Below are 15,735 nucleotides of genomic sequence, written 5' to 3'. Positions count from 1 at the left end.
ACCGATAATGCAATCCGATAATTATATACAGTGCATTTCAAAAGTATTCGGCCCCCTTGAATCTTGCAACCTTTCGCCACATTTCAGGCTTCAAACATAAAGATATGAAATTTAATTTTTTTGTCAAGAATCAACAACAAGTGGGACTCAATCGTGAACTGGAACAACATTTATTGACTATATCACTCTAGATGAACTGCAGAGATCTACAGCTGAGGTGGGAGAGTCTGTCCATAGGACAACAATCAGTCGTACACTGCACAAATCTGGCCTTTATGGAAGAGTGGCAAGAAGAAAGCCATTTCTCAAAGATATCCATAAAAAGTCTCGTTTAAAGTTTGCCACAAGCCACCTGGGAGACACACCAAACATGTGGAAGAAGGTGCTCTGGTCAGATGAAACCAAAATTGAACTTTTTGGCCACAATGCAAAACGATATGTTTGGCGTAAAAGCAACACAGCTCATCACCCTGAGCACACCATCCCCACTGTCAAACATGGTGGTGGCAGCATCATGGTTTGGGCCTGCTTTTCATCAGCAGGGACAGGGAAGATGGTTAAAATTGACGGGAAGATGGATGCAGCCAAATACAGGAACATTCTGGAAGAAAACCTGTTGGTATCTGCACAAGACCTGAGACTGGGACGGAGATTTATCTTCCAACAGGACAATGATCCAAAACATAAAGCCAAATCTACAATGGAATGGTTCAAAATAAACGTATCCAGGCGTTAGAATGGCCAAGTCAAAGTCCAGACCTGAATCCAATCGAGAATCTGTGGAAAGAGCTGAAGACTGCTGTTCACAAACACTCTCCATCCAACCTCACTGAGCTCGAGCTGTTTTGCAAGGAAGAATGGACAAGAATGTCAGTCTCTCGATGTGCAAAACTGATAGAAACATACCCCAAGCGACTTGCAGCTGTAATTGGAGCAAAAGGTGGCGCTACAAAGTATTAACGCAAAGGGGCCGAATAATATTCCACGCCCCACTTTTCAGTTTTTTATTTGTTAAAAAAGTTTAAATTATCCAATAAATTTTGTTCTACTTCACGATTGTGTCCCACTTGTTGTTGATTCTCGACAAAAAATTAAAATTTTATATCTTTGTTTGAATCCTGAAATGTGGCGAAAGGTTGCAAGGTTCAAGGGGGCCGAATACTTTTGCAAGGCACTGTACTTGATTTAGCCTCCAAATGTGCGCAACCAAGCAGTTTTCTCCACTTCTCCACCGCCGCCTGCTGAACCCCTCCCCTCTCTTAAGCTTCTGTGGGAGGAGGGGTTGAGGAGTACGGCGTCATAGAAGAGGTGTTGTTATCAGTGTTGAGGCGCTCTCACTAGCTTGCGTTGATTTTCCCGTGTGTGAAGTGAAATGAAATAAACGACGCTCTCGCCATCTACAAAACATGCATTGCAGAAATTCCACGAGGCGTAAAGAAAGCGTCCTCATTGAACACCACTAACCCAGCAGCCATTTAAAACTGCATCACAAAGATTTTTGGAACGAATACGAGGCTGCTGCTAGCGCGAATGCTAAAGCTATTGTAAACACAAACTATAAAGGAAGCCACGGGGCTTGTGACGATGCAGAAATGCTGCGGTCCTCCCGGAGTCGGGTTGTTTGGGAATGCAGCCCAAAGCGGGTGGTAAACTCCCATCTATGGCTAAACACCTCACAAGACCGATAGTCGACAGTCGACAGATAGTAGTTATCTTCCGACGGAGCCCGCCGGTCCGGCAGGCCGCCGCCGCCGCCTCACCGTAGGCGGGCAAAGCAGAGCCATGCACCGAATACGCCGCAGCGAGCCGGCTGGGGCAGGCGGATTTCCGGTACGAACTTAGCTGCCGCCGCCACTCCGGTTCAAGACAGAGGCCTGGCGCGGGTGCTAATTTGGCAGCCGGACGGACTGAAGGACACAGGCGGGAGGAAATTCCCGAAATGACCCGATAGCCAAATCCCTGGATGAAAAAATAATGCAGTTTATACGACCACGATTCTTCGTGAAAGACATGCCGGTCACATCAGTTTTACCACGGACATTTGGACAAGTGATGTCAAGTAAGCATGTTTATCATGACGGCACAGTGGTTAGTTGATAATTGTAACATGCACCAAACCACACAAAGAAGTCATCCAGTCAGTAATGCATTCAGTACGCTTTAAATTTATGACGTCTTAATCAGATCATTCTTCTTAAATCTAGTCAAATAATTTTCCCCATCTTGTTTGAGTGTTGAAGACTAGTTAACAGATGAATGCGCCAGATTATTCCACTTACTTGAACTAAATATTGCCATTTGTTCTTATTAAGCCCAAACATCTAAAAAAATAAGGTCATTTTTCACCTAAATCACGAAAAAAATTGCTTTCAAATAATGTTTTGAACCATACATATTCTTGAATAAAGAACATTTCTGACAATTTTTTTTTTTTTTTTTTTTTTTTAGGATTATGTATAATAATTTATTGCTTAAAATAAGGCTGCTAAGCCTATTTTCAGCTGGCTATTTTTCTTCAAGAAATCTGAGTGAAATATACTTGAAGTGCTGCCAGTTAATTTAACTTATTTCCAATAGATTAACACTGAAAACAAGGGAATTTAACTAGTTTTAAGGAGTTGTGTTTTTGCTGTGTAGTAATGTTATACGTTAGGAATGGCTTACTTTTAAAGCCATTTTGTGCAATTTTTGTATTTACTCTAAGTAATTTTTGCCAAAAGTTTACCATTACACAGTGTCAGACAATCTGTCTTTATTTAGATGTTGGAATTTACTACTTGTTCACATTTGATGTTGGAAAAAAAGCAATAATATTTTTGCACAGTAATATTTTCTCTTGTGTATACTTTAAAATTTTACATAAATCTTTTAATAGAATTATCGGCTTGACATTATCGGTTATCAGTTGGAACGAGGAGGAAATTATCGGTTATTGGTATCGGCTGGAAAATGCATTATCGTGGATCACAAATATCACCTACTAAAATGTGTTATCGTCACAGGCCTAACAACAGGTGAAATAGGCATCTGTTCACGTAACATATTAACATTTATTCAGTTAGCTATTGCCAATAAAAGACAAAATAAGTTGTTTACAAAACTTTCAATCGCACTCCAAATCACGACCAAATCCATTAAAGTATTCATCTTCTATATCCATTCTGAACACTGGAAGTAGAGTGCACTCCAAGAGTGCTCTTCTCCCAACTGTCAGGGTGGGGAAAAAATGAATAAATAAATTAATTAATCACAGGCCCATCTAAACTATGAAAAAAGTGTGACTCATAGTCTGGAACATAGAATTCACAATCAGTTGACGAGACAGCTCCTACAGACATTGTGCCATGGCTTCCCGTAGGTGGCCGGGCCAGGCGGAGCATCATGAAAGCTTTCAATGAGATAAACTCAAACACACGCTGCATTCTAACCCCGGATTTAGGTGGAAACGGAAACAGGACAAAAGTTTTAAGTGCATACATCAGGAAGGAGTGTTTCAAGAGTGATTTGGTCAAGGATTCAATGTAATTATTATATAAAATAGAACCATGCATGCACTTTGAAACGTTGTGAAAACAATGAAATTAATGGATCAAATTGGCGTAACTTTAGCTTGAAATATTTACGTAAAATGAATGATAATTGCCCGTTTTTTTGCTTTTAACCAAGAATTTAGACTGTTTTACGTTCATATCTATATCCTGGGATTTACGCATTTATTTACAAGAGTTTGCAACTTAAAAAGGTCTTTGTTTTGTGATGGCCGCCATGTTGGATTTTGTATCCATACAGAATAGCCTAACTTTACATTCAAATAATGAGGTAATATTCGGCCAACTGCCCAGTTTTTGGCAGTAATTAGACATTTCTGCGTCCATACAAAAAAAAAATTGGCTTTTACGTTTTATTTTATGCAACATATCAATCTAAAACCGGCGAGGGCCTGATAGCTGGCAAGACATAATGAGACAACAGGTGACATCAGAATTCAACCTAAATAATTTGTGATTGTATATAGAAAAATGCAAGATTTGCTTTTGTTGAGTAAAATTAAGATGATTCTGCATGCTTTCTAATTTTAAAAAATAACAAAATATACAAAATAATATGAAAATAAATGCAGTCCTTTAGGTGAGCCTAAACCCACAGCCACAGCTTAACATTATAACAATCAGAACAAAAATAACTGAATTATTTTCCATAAAAAAGCACGTGTGTGTCACGCGTGTCATGTTTACATTATACACACACTATATTTCTTAACACAGACCGTTGCCAGAGACAACAAAACACCACATGTTGTACCATCGCTAGACACACTAAACATGCTGGAGTTATCTCTCGCTCTCTCAAATGTTCATGACAGTGTTTACTAACCTTTAATTATGTATAAATGTGAAATCATATTGGATGTATTGCCTCCTCGGCAAACACCCTCCGCAAATATGTTTTACATGTCGGTTGGCCCTCTTCCTCTAAGCCGCAGCCATCTAACTTTTTCTGGAGCCGAAATATTCCCATACCAGTGATTTGGTTTTCTTCGATGAGGGAAAAAGTTCAGGAGTTTTACCTCCTCCAGCCATCGTTTAGCACAGCTTACTCACTGACACTGAGCAACAACCGGTGGGGGAGGGTTAAGCCTTACAGCTGCAAGGAGGGATTTCTCCATGCATTTTTGAGACATAAAAATTAGCTAATACCTTAGGGAAGGTATGACAGGAAATTTTTGCGGTTTAGACACCTTGACATTTTCATACCTGGGTATATCTTAAAACTGGAAATCGGCACGTCTAAACCTGTATAAAGAATTTCGATTTCTGCTGCTATTTATAATTTCTTTCTCATCTCTTTTTCCTTAGGTGGAATGGCTGAAGAATGAAGAGTTGATCAGTTCCCAATCTGATGACAACATTGACACCAGGGCAGACCACAACCTCATTATAAATGAGGCACGTCTGTCTGACTCTGGAAATTACACCTGTATGGCCAGCAACATTGTGGCCAAGAGACGCAGTGCTACAGCCACTGTGATAGTCTTTGGTATGTTTTACCCCAGTGATTTTTAATGCCTAGTTACCACACATACACTTCTTTGGAATCGCACACCGTCTTTTAAAGACCCACCTTTGTACGCCACCTCATTGACTGAATTGAAGTATTATTGAAAAAAATCTATTACTTGATATTTTAAAATCAATTTGAATTCCCTGAAAGGAAATAGCAATCCTGTGGCAATTCTCTTATAGTTTTCTACTAAATATGCATTTGCCTAATGCCCTTTTTGCAAAAACTGACACTATCTTGGCTAACACTCATTAAACTTTGGTATCTACACACACCAGTGTGACTGCTTATGCCACAGCACTTAGTGGTCGACTTCATCCTGTCCACCACTATAAATAGGTGTTGTTTTTAGAAATAGAAATTCAATGAAATGGCTGTTTTCTGCAGCTCTTCTCTTTTATCTTAATCCCACAGCTAGGAATTGGGGAGCAATTAGGGAAAAAGGAGCCAACATGCTATGTTTTTAACCATTTCACAATTGCCTTCTAGAGGTTGCACTGCCACTAATAACCCTGGTTAATTTTAAGGCATTTACAATTCTGGTGGTCCACCTTACTAATAGTTGTTGCTGTCCACTTTGTTGAACTTTGTGCAGTCAATGGCGGCTGGTCCCTGTGGACAGAGTGGTCAGGTTGTAATGTGCCATGTGGACGAGGTGTACGGAAAAGATCCCGGACCTGTACAAACCCAGCGCCGCTGAACGGTGGAGCTTTCTGCGAGGGCATGTCTGTGGAGAAGATATCATGCAATGCCCCATGTCCAAGTCAGTTCGCACTTACAGAATTGTTCTTGCATGTAGAAGTGGCATAGCATGCTAACGATTATGACAAGACTTGTTTTGGTTAGGGAAACTATGGCAAACAAACCCCAAAGCTACAATGTACTGTCCTGACAACTTTTCCAATGTATTCTCTCAGACATTTGCACTTCAGTAAGACTATGTCATACTAGACCTTAATTGTGTTGCTGCTTTGCTTTTAAACTGTTTTAAATGAGTAATTAGACTGAATTATGAAATAGTGTTAAGCTTCCAAATTTATTAGATTTCATTGTATTCATTACAGAGACATATATCTGCTAAATTGAAATAATTCTGCAAGTGTTTTGTGTCATGACATTCCACATCACTGTCTTAGTTACACGTATATTGTAAATGTATGTACTCTCACTGGTATGAGGATGTACTGCATTGAGAGTGAATACTGTGTTAATACAAAGTGAGTCCATCTTGACCGATTATTTTAAAAACATGAGGTACAGTATAAAGCATGCACTTATTATTTTTTGTTAACACAGTGTATTGTTTCTCTCAATACTATAGAGGTTAGAGGCTAGATCTGAGAAATTGGTGGGGTGAGCCAACAAGCTGTCTTTATGCCAATTGGTTCATTATCCTCAGCCTCAAACTGCAAGGTGCAGATGGATTCAGGCAGTTAGGAGGTGTGGAATAACAACAAAGAAACTCTTACAACTGCAACAAAAAAAAGAAAGAAAGAAAGAAAGAATCAAGTTGCTTAAGTAGAAAACAAATGGTAGAGTTAATGAACACAGACATATCCAAGAAGAAATTAGCAAAGACTATTAATGTACATGAAACATTTAGAGGCTAACAGAAACAAAACATGAACACTGCAAAAGATAGGTCAGGAGTCCTATAATTTTTTATTATTCGTTTTCACATGGAAGTATAAACTTTTCCCCAAAGGTAGGCCTGTTAAATATAAATTTTTCTCATCCCTCAACATTGTTTCCCACTGTCATGCACCAAATTGCATGAGACCAAAGACTAATCCTTGTAATCATTGTAGCTGACCACACTCAAATATTAGCTTGAAAAAAAATTAAAACGACAAAATAAATGAATAAAAAACATCTTGAAACACATTTTACGTGTGTAATAATTAATGTTTACTCATTTATTAACATCATTTTAATCAATGTACAGTAGATGTTCTAAATGCTAATTTAGGTGGTAACTTGAGTGTTGTTTATGGTGACGTTAACAATGTTGCAACAAAAGGAACCTCTTCCCTGAGACTTATTGTGCAGTATGTAAGTTTCTGGGAATTTAGGGCTCTGTCAGGGTCACCTAGTCAAAAAGACATTTGAGTTTGCTAAAATTGGCGGCGTGTTGTACTTCAAGTTTAACAGTCCACTAGAAAAAGGGGGCTGCAATGGTACACTTGTTTCAATGCTGAGACAAACGCGCGAATTAATGGTCAGGTGTAAATACATACCCACAGAAACCAGTGGATCCCGTGTGCTCCAGTTTGCCAAAGTCGCATTTTTCTGCTCAACTGTTGCTGCTTGTACCCAATAACTAATGATAAATAAAATGCAGTGGAGCATACTTCATTTGCATAAAAGCTGACACAGGACAAATTGTGACTGTGTTGCTTCATCAAAAGTCACTAATTCAGTTTGAATAACGGAAGGGTCAAATTCTCTTGATTACAGAGATTCATTGAAGCTGGTAAAATTCAGTTAATACTGTTGAGGTTAAATTAGAGGATTTGGAATGTTTAAATGTAAACCCGATGTGATTCTGTAAATCATTTTTTATCAAAATACAGTTACAAAGACAGCCTAAAAGAAACTTATAATACAAATATTTGTGCAATCCAGAAACAAACATGTATAAATATTTTGATGTTGTTTAAGTTGAAACACAACCAATATTTGACTGTTTTTCTGAATGCTTGTCTGGTAAATACATGGTTTTCACTGCACACATTGAAATAAAAGATAAATCAATACATTTAATAAAATCAAACTAATAAATGTATCATTTCAATGTATAAAGTATGAAGTTATAGCAAATATATTTAGTAAAGACAGTAGATGACGATGGAGACACGTTCACAAAGAAGGTGGTTTCATTCGATCAGTTAACCTGAGTACATTGTGTGACTAAATACAATGGGGAGAACAAGTATTTGATACACTGCCAATGGGTTTTCCCATTGACTGTGTATCAAATACTAGTTCTCCCCACTGTATGTTCCTTTTTTTCACGTCTCCCAAAGGATAAAATGTGTAAATTTTCCGTCTTTCTTTATATAATACTGTTTCATGATTTAATTTTCTCACGCATACTAAAAGAACAAAAACAAAAAACAGAAAGTAATATGAAAATACATCAATGTATAGATCCACAATATGTATACACTATATTGTACAGAAAGTTATTGAGAAAAAGTGTATGTAATATATGCAAATATTGTTGCTCTTTGCTACATTACCAATGGCTTGCGAGTAAATCGTTTGACTTCTAGAAAAAGCCCTTAAGGGAAAAGCAATTTCCAATTAACTACGACCGCCCGGTGCACAAACAAATGTGACACAATACGGCCATCATTTAGATAACTAGAATAACTACATAACCTATAATATACCTACTAAATATCATTCTGATCTGTCCAGGAATAATGAAGGTGTAGCCATTTTAGTTTGTGTCCTCACCAGAAAAAGGAAGAAGAACAAAACCAGTAACTTTTTGAGCCCTCCCTGGTCTAAAAAAAACAATGAAAGTGTACCCCTGTGTTAAGGTGTGTTTTCAAACTATTATTTTCCAAACAGCCACACTGCCTGTCCTCTCTCGTTGTATGAATATTAATACTGTATTATGCGGGTAACTTAGTCTAACTCAGTTTTATTTATGAAAAAAAAAAACAAAAAAATTTGAAAGGTAGTCCATGCTTTTAGAAGCACTTGCAGTCGTACTGCAGTGATGCATTAATACAGCAGTCATGGGCCAGAAACAAGACACATTACTAATTACATTTGCCAGAAATAAACCCTCATGTGATGTTTTTCAGCCACTCTTGTTCAAGTAACAAAACTTGTGTTTTCAGTTGGTTAATGGTGGTGTCTCTCCGTTGCAGTTGATGGAGGCTGGGATGAATGGAGTGAATGGACCAATTGCAGCAGCCAGTGTGAAAGACAGCGAAGTCGGGAGTGTAACTCCCCAGCACCCAAACACAGCGGCAAGATGTGTGAAGGGAGCTCAGAGGCCACTGAGAACTGCACAGATGGACAATGTACCCAAAGTATGTTCTTTCCCAGAGTTCAGCATGATCAACTGTTGTCTTCAATCACCTTTCCAGTCATTATCATCATCATCTTCCTATTTACTCCTTGTCTACATTCAGATTTGATTGGAGATGTGTGTTTGGGAAAAACATTGACAAATATGTCCAGGGCATGATCATATCTGCATTTATGCTGTAGGCCTATTGCTTCTTACTGAATACAACATTGGTGGTGTCCAACACCAGAAGATGTTTCCCAATTAGTGGTGGCAATTGTACAGAGATTGAATGGGTTACACCACTTCGAGGCAAGCGTAAACATTTGACTCACCAGTTGCATCTTTGATGCAAGCAAAGTCAGCATCATCTACGAACTCTATCATAGTATTTTCACCATAGTATGTAGTCACATTAAATTAAGACTTGGACTTAAATCACCACTTTCCCTCTTCTTATTCTATCTCTCTGTCTTTACAGATCGAAAGCTGCTACATGACGTTAAACCTCAAAGTGAGTTCTCTGTGGATCTTTTATTAAACTTCCAACGTTATTTTGTGAATTCACAGGCTAGTTAGTGCAGGAATATTTCTCTTTACGCTATTTACTTGGTGATGGAAAAAACTCCACAAATTACCAGCAATTAGTTCACCTTGATCTGAGCTCCTTAGTTCAATCCCAGCAGGTGCTCATTACGTATTCTGTCATTTTTCAGTGCCCTAACTTTATGACAGCCACGACATCACAGCTGTGTTTCTACTTTGAGCTGGGAGATGTATTGGTTGTGACAAGTGGACATGTGTTATGTTGTAGTGGATTAATAGCCGTTAATTTTTTGCAAACAAGCTAAATTGAACAATTTGCTGTTTTGTCCTTTTTCCTGTGGCTTTCAATCAGATGCAGAAGTTTGCTGGCTAAGTGACTGTCAGGCGTTAGATTGGCTTATTACATTAGTGTGCTACATCAAAATGCAAGTTGTGAATACTCATTTCTTAAATGATGAAGTGGTGCTTACATTAATAAGTGTCTATGTGAGCAGTCTGACAGTTACATTGTATTCATTAGCCTTCTATTTATATTTGCAGAAGATATCATCTATCGGTACACGTGCTAATTAGCTTGATAGTTTTATATACAGTGAAGAAAATAAGTATTTGAACACCCTGCTATTTTTTAAGTTCTCCCACTTAGAAATCATGGATGGGTTCTGAAATTTTCATCGTAGGTGCATATCCACTGTGGGAAAGATAATCTAAAAAGAAAAATTCTATAATCACAACGTATGATTTTTAAATGATTTGTTTGTGTGATATAGCTGCAAGAAAGTATTTGAACACCTGAGTAAAAAATGTTATATATTACAGTACATTAGCCTTTGCTTGCGATTACAGAGGTCAAACCTTTCCTGTAGTTTTTCACTAGGTTTCCACACACTGCAGGAGGGATCTTGGCCCACCCATCAGTCAGGTTTCTGGGCTGTCGCTGAGAAACACAGAGTTTGAGCTCCCTCCAAAGGTTTTCTGTTGGGTTTAGGTCTGGAGATGGCTAGGCCATGCTAGAACCTCAATATGCTTCTTACAGTGCCATTCCTTGGTTTTCCTGGCTGTCTGCTTCGGGTCTTTGTCATGTTGGAAGACCCAGCCATGACCCATCTTCAATGCTCTGACTGAGGGAAGGAGGTTGTTCTCCGAAATCTCACAATACAGGGCCCCAGTCATTATCTCTTTAATACAGTGCACTCATCCTGTCCCATGTGCAGAAAAGCACCCCCATACCACCCCCATGCTTCACAATAGGGATGGTCTTCTTGGGATAGTACTCATCATTATTTTCCTCCAAAAAGTTATTTTTTGCTCTTATCTGACCACAAAACTTGCTCCCATGAACCTTCCGTGCCATGCATGATTTCAAACCATGACGTCATAGTGTGTTACCACCAATAACCTTGGAAACGGTGACCCCAGCTCTTTTCAGTTCATTGACCAGTTCCTATTGTGTTGTTTTGGGCTGGTTATTCACCTTTTTTAGAATCATTGAGACCCCACGAGGTGCTATCTTACATGGGGCTCCACTCCGATTGACATTGACCATGACGTTTAGCTTCTTCCATTTTCTAATGATTGCTCCAACACTTTATTCACCAAGCTGCTTGGTAATTGCCTTTTTCAGCCTTGTTGAGATATACAATTTTGTCTCTGGTGTCTTTGGACAGCTCTTTGGTCTTGGTCATGTTACGTAAGTGAGTTTGAGTGTTACCATTGTAAGTTTGAGTCTTACCATTGTATGGGGTGGACAGGTCTCTTTATGCAGCTATCGACCTCAAACAAGTGCATCTGATTCAGGATATTACATGAACTGGATGTGGACTTTTAATAGGCGGACTAAGAGGTCTTTCACAGGCAGAATTCTAGCTGATGGACAACTGATCACATACTTATTTGCAGCTTTATCACTCAAATAAATTGTTAAAAAATCATGCATTGTGATTTCTGGATTTTCTTTTTAGATAATTCTCTCACAGTGGACATGCACCTACGATGAAAATTTCAAACTCCTCCATTATTTCTAAGTGGAAGAACTTGAAAAATAGCAGGGTGTACAAACACTTATTTTCTTCACTCTATGCTGTATATATAGATTTTCTGTCAAAACCTCTTGGTCTCAAGGGTTTTGGGCTTGTTAATTTTTTCATGTTAGCAGATTAAATATAACATGCAACAAGATAAACGAAATCAAATGGGACTCTTTCATCTATCATTCTTTTTCCATTCTGCGTATATGTTAATATACTGTATTTAGTTGCTGTGATTTACTCAAGAATGTTTACATGAGAAAAATGTCTCCTCGGCTATTATTTGTGTTCGTGTTTCTTAGGTATGGACAGTACCAATGATGTTGCTCTGTACTCTGGCTTGGGAGCTGGTATTATTGCCGTGGGGATACTGGTGGTAGCTATCATGCTCTACAGGAAGAACCAGAGCGAGTATGGTGTAGATGTCATTGAATCCTCTGCGCTTGCTGGAGGGTTTCAGTCTTTCAACTTCAAGACTACCAGACAAGGTGAGAGTAGACCATCAGAAAGAGTGGTGTCGTTGGACACTAGTGTAAACCATGTCTAACTGTTAAATGTGAAGGTAAATATATTAATGTTTCTGGGCTGTAAAAGGCCCAAAATGCATTATCATTAGAGACCTCTGGAATTGAGTCTTGCTCATGATTGATTATATTTATCTTCCTTGAGTAGTGAGCTGTGCAAGCCTTGAATTTACAGTTTACTTCCATAAGCAGTGAAAGAACCTGTCATTCTGCTTTAACATAAAGTATTTCCTCCCCTGTTATTGAGTAATGGGAGGCAATTTTTCAAAGTATGCACCACACCAAACTGTACCATGTAGAACGTACATTGGTCTGAAAGACAACCAATCTCTTATACGAGAATTACACTAGGCCAATCTATTGATGAATAGATGTTTGGCATACAAGCAGTTATCATTGTTTGTATTATTCTTGTGCGGCGCAATTACGTATGTGTAATGCCTAAGCAAGCATTATAAAAGTTATCCACGTTACTGTCAGGACATTGAATCGATACAAGGATTTAGACGATGTTTTGCCTCAGGCTGCATCAGTTCGTGCACATCGGTTAGATATTTTAGTTCTGGTCTCATGTCCCCTAGATGTAATCAAAACCATACCCAAACCATGAATGATATCAGTGTTGTGCACATAAAATAATATTTTATTGTTATAATGTGAAGGGAACCAGAGAAGCCCTGTTGCATTACATGAGAATAAAATGACATGGATGAATGAGAATATTCACAGACATAATGTACCTGACACTTCTGGGTTATAGCATGTAATATGAAATGGACAATGCATAAAGCATGCAATCACGAAGATGTGAGGGGAGAAGGAAGGTTGGTGTAGGAGGTGATGTGAGTCAGGTCCACATTCAGCAGGTCATCAATCCTATTTAAATAGGCCAGCTCCCCCTGAGCATGCCTGCTGTGCCCTCCACTGGCCACAATCACTCCTTTCCATTTTCTACTCCATCAGCCAGCCGAAATGTGGAATGCTTCCACGTTTTCGCTTATTAAAACCCAAGTTTGCACAGGAGAATCCTTTTAATGCATTTCCCTAATAGCCTTGTTCTGCCGTCAAAATGTACCTTGCTTGTGAAAATCATAAAATCAAGCGCCATCAATTAAATGGAAACCAGGAGCTTTATTTCAAAGCTAAGATACTTTTTAAGAGTTCCTAAATGCTTGCGGATGGTTCTGTGCTATCAGAGCAAATATAAGCCAGCGTGCTGAATGAGTCTTTGGACCTAAATCTGTCTCTGCGCATTACTTCTCCCTGTGAGTGATTTTTAATCAGAGGCCCAATTCCTAACCTATCCCTCAAGGTATTCAACCTGAGGTACATTTCATTTACTTCTCGCGCCTCACCGCTACTATTCCATTTTCGCCGCACCATTCTTAAAGATGCACACCCAAGCGATAATCAGATTGGTCTCCACTCGACCGGAGGGGAGAAATTCAGCAGTGATCCAATGTCAGCTGCAGAGGGCTAATGTCTACTTGGCTCCAGGTCTGACTGAGAATGTAGAATATTCTACTGCAAGGTTTGTTGACACATATTGACTTCTCATGCATCTTTTATATTTGCATGAGACATCAGTTTTTTACTGAAAAAAGATACAGAATATGTTTAGCCTATCCATGTATATTGCCTCTTTCTTGAAACCATGCCACATTCAACTTCTAGCGTAAAACAAGAGTCGTCTAAATACAATATTACAAATATTCTGTTGGAATACATGCAAGTATTAAAGCTGTATGCATAGACTTCACCATGAGTTCCTGCAAGCATTGCGCCACGCCTTCCCGTTGGGGGCCGACCCAGGCAGAGCTGAGTTGGCTTTCACTGTTATAAACTCAAACACGCTATGTTCAAACGCCAGATTTAGGTGGAAAAAGGACGAATGTTTTACTGCATAAAAGCAGGCAGGAGTGTCTCAAGAGTGATTTGGTCGAGGATTAGAGATAATTATCATATAAAAGAGCCCCATTCATGCACGTTGTGAAAAAAATGCATTGGAAAAATTAGCCTATCTTTAGCTTGAAACATTTACGTAAAATGAATGACAACTGCCCGTTTTTTTGCTTTTAACAAAGAATCTAGACTGTTTTATGTTCATATCTATAGAAATTCTGGGGATTTACAGATTTCTTTTTACAAGAATTTTCAACTGAAAAAGCAATTTGTTTTGTGATGGCCGCCATGTTGTATCTATACACAGTAGCGTAACTTTACATCCACATGATCAGGTAATTCCCAGCCAACTGCCCGTTGTTTGGCCAAGAAGTAGTAATTTGGCCATTTCTGGGTCTATAGAAAAAACAAATTAGCCTTTTACGTGTTTTATCTTATGTAACATTTAAATCTAAAAACGACTAGGGCCGGATAGCTGACAAGACGTGCTGAGTAGTGTTGTTAATAATGGCGTTATAGTATAACGGCATTACTAAAGGCATTATTTTTTCCAGTAGTGAGTAATCTAATTAATTACTTTTCTCATCTTGTCAACGCCGTTACCGTAACTGAGGATGTAAAGGCGTGCGTTACCAGGCGTTACTACGTTGCTTGAATGACGCGAGAGTTGTGACGCCATTGCAAACGTGATGCTAGGTGGTTCCAATAATACCTTACTGTAGCCGATAGCCTACAAACTATTCCCACATGATGTAACGGTACATATCACTTGTATATAGAACTAGATGCGAAATGACAGACACGGTGGCGTTGGCACATGAATAGAGAACTAGATGTGAAATGATGGACTCGCCGGCGTTAGTAAACAGACGTCATCTTAAAGCAGTCGACGTCTCAAGAAGGCTCTGTTGTAGAGAACATTCCTAGCGAACCTAAGGCTACATTCATACTGCATGTCTTAATGCACGAATCCGATTTTTTCGTGTTTTTCCGACTCGAGTGAATCATTAATTTGACGGTCTGAACGGGACAAGTCGCATAGAAGTGGACCATTTCAAATCCGATCAGGGTCACTTTCGTTTATGGTTTAGATCCGATCTGGGCCACATTTTTCCAGAACGTCCAGGAAGTTTCCCAACTAAGGATCCATGCAGCAATTACGTCATCAAAGAGCGAGGGAGAAAGCACGCTACGGTCGCGGTGCGGCTCTCCGTTAGCGCCTAGCTCGCTTTGAACACGGCTTTTGGGGAAAGGTCGGGCTTGGCAACAGTCATAAAAAAATAAAAATGGGTTGAGGATAAGCCTGAAAATGATCGGTTTCCTCTCTGCTCTATTTGAGCAATATTTCAAGATTGCTTACACGGCTGAGAGTCTGTGCAAACTGCCCGTATGTGTGTGTGACATGCACGGACAGTGCGTGCATGCTATCGATCCACAGAAACTTTGAATATAAGATTAAACTGGGATTATTTATGTCTGTTATTTGTGTCCTATTTTTGGAAATCAAAATATGATTGCACTGGAATGACGGATGACAGCCAGCATGTGTTTTGATTAGGGCTGTCAAACGATTAAAAATTTTTAATCGAGTTAATTACAGCTTAAAAATTAATTAATCGTAATTAATCGCAATTAATCGCAATTCAAA

At 38.9% G+C, this 15,735-nt stretch overlaps 1 protein-coding gene across 2 annotated transcripts in view; it reads left to right on the top strand.

The window, feature by feature from the left end:
- unc5db (unc-5 netrin receptor Db) overlaps positions 1-15,735 on the top strand; it is a 330,197-nt gene that overhangs the window by 208,909 nt on the left and 105,553 nt on the right. Inside the window, exons 5-9 of one of the 2 annotated variants that reach the window (XM_057831101.1) lie at positions 4,857-5,037; positions 5,657-5,824; positions 8,946-9,110; positions 9,570-9,602; positions 11,964-12,149. In XM_057831101.1, the coding sequence (XP_057687084.1) occupies positions 4,857-5,037; positions 5,657-5,824; positions 8,946-9,110; positions 9,570-9,602; positions 11,964-12,149 (733 nt within the window). The remainder of the gene's footprint in view (positions 1-4,856; positions 5,038-5,656; positions 5,825-8,945; positions 9,111-9,569; positions 9,603-11,963; positions 12,150-15,735) is intronic. The other variant, XM_057831103.1, reaches the window with a different exon arrangement.

Source organism: Corythoichthys intestinalis, chromosome 3 (assembly GCF_030265065.1).
Source record: "Corythoichthys intestinalis isolate RoL2023-P3 chromosome 3, ASM3026506v1, whole genome shotgun sequence".
Lineage (NCBI taxonomy): Eukaryota > Metazoa > Chordata > Actinopteri > Syngnathiformes > Syngnathidae > Corythoichthys > Corythoichthys intestinalis.
The sequence above is the reverse complement of the archived record's forward strand: the minus strand, read 5'-3'. Positions and strand labels throughout refer to the sequence as shown.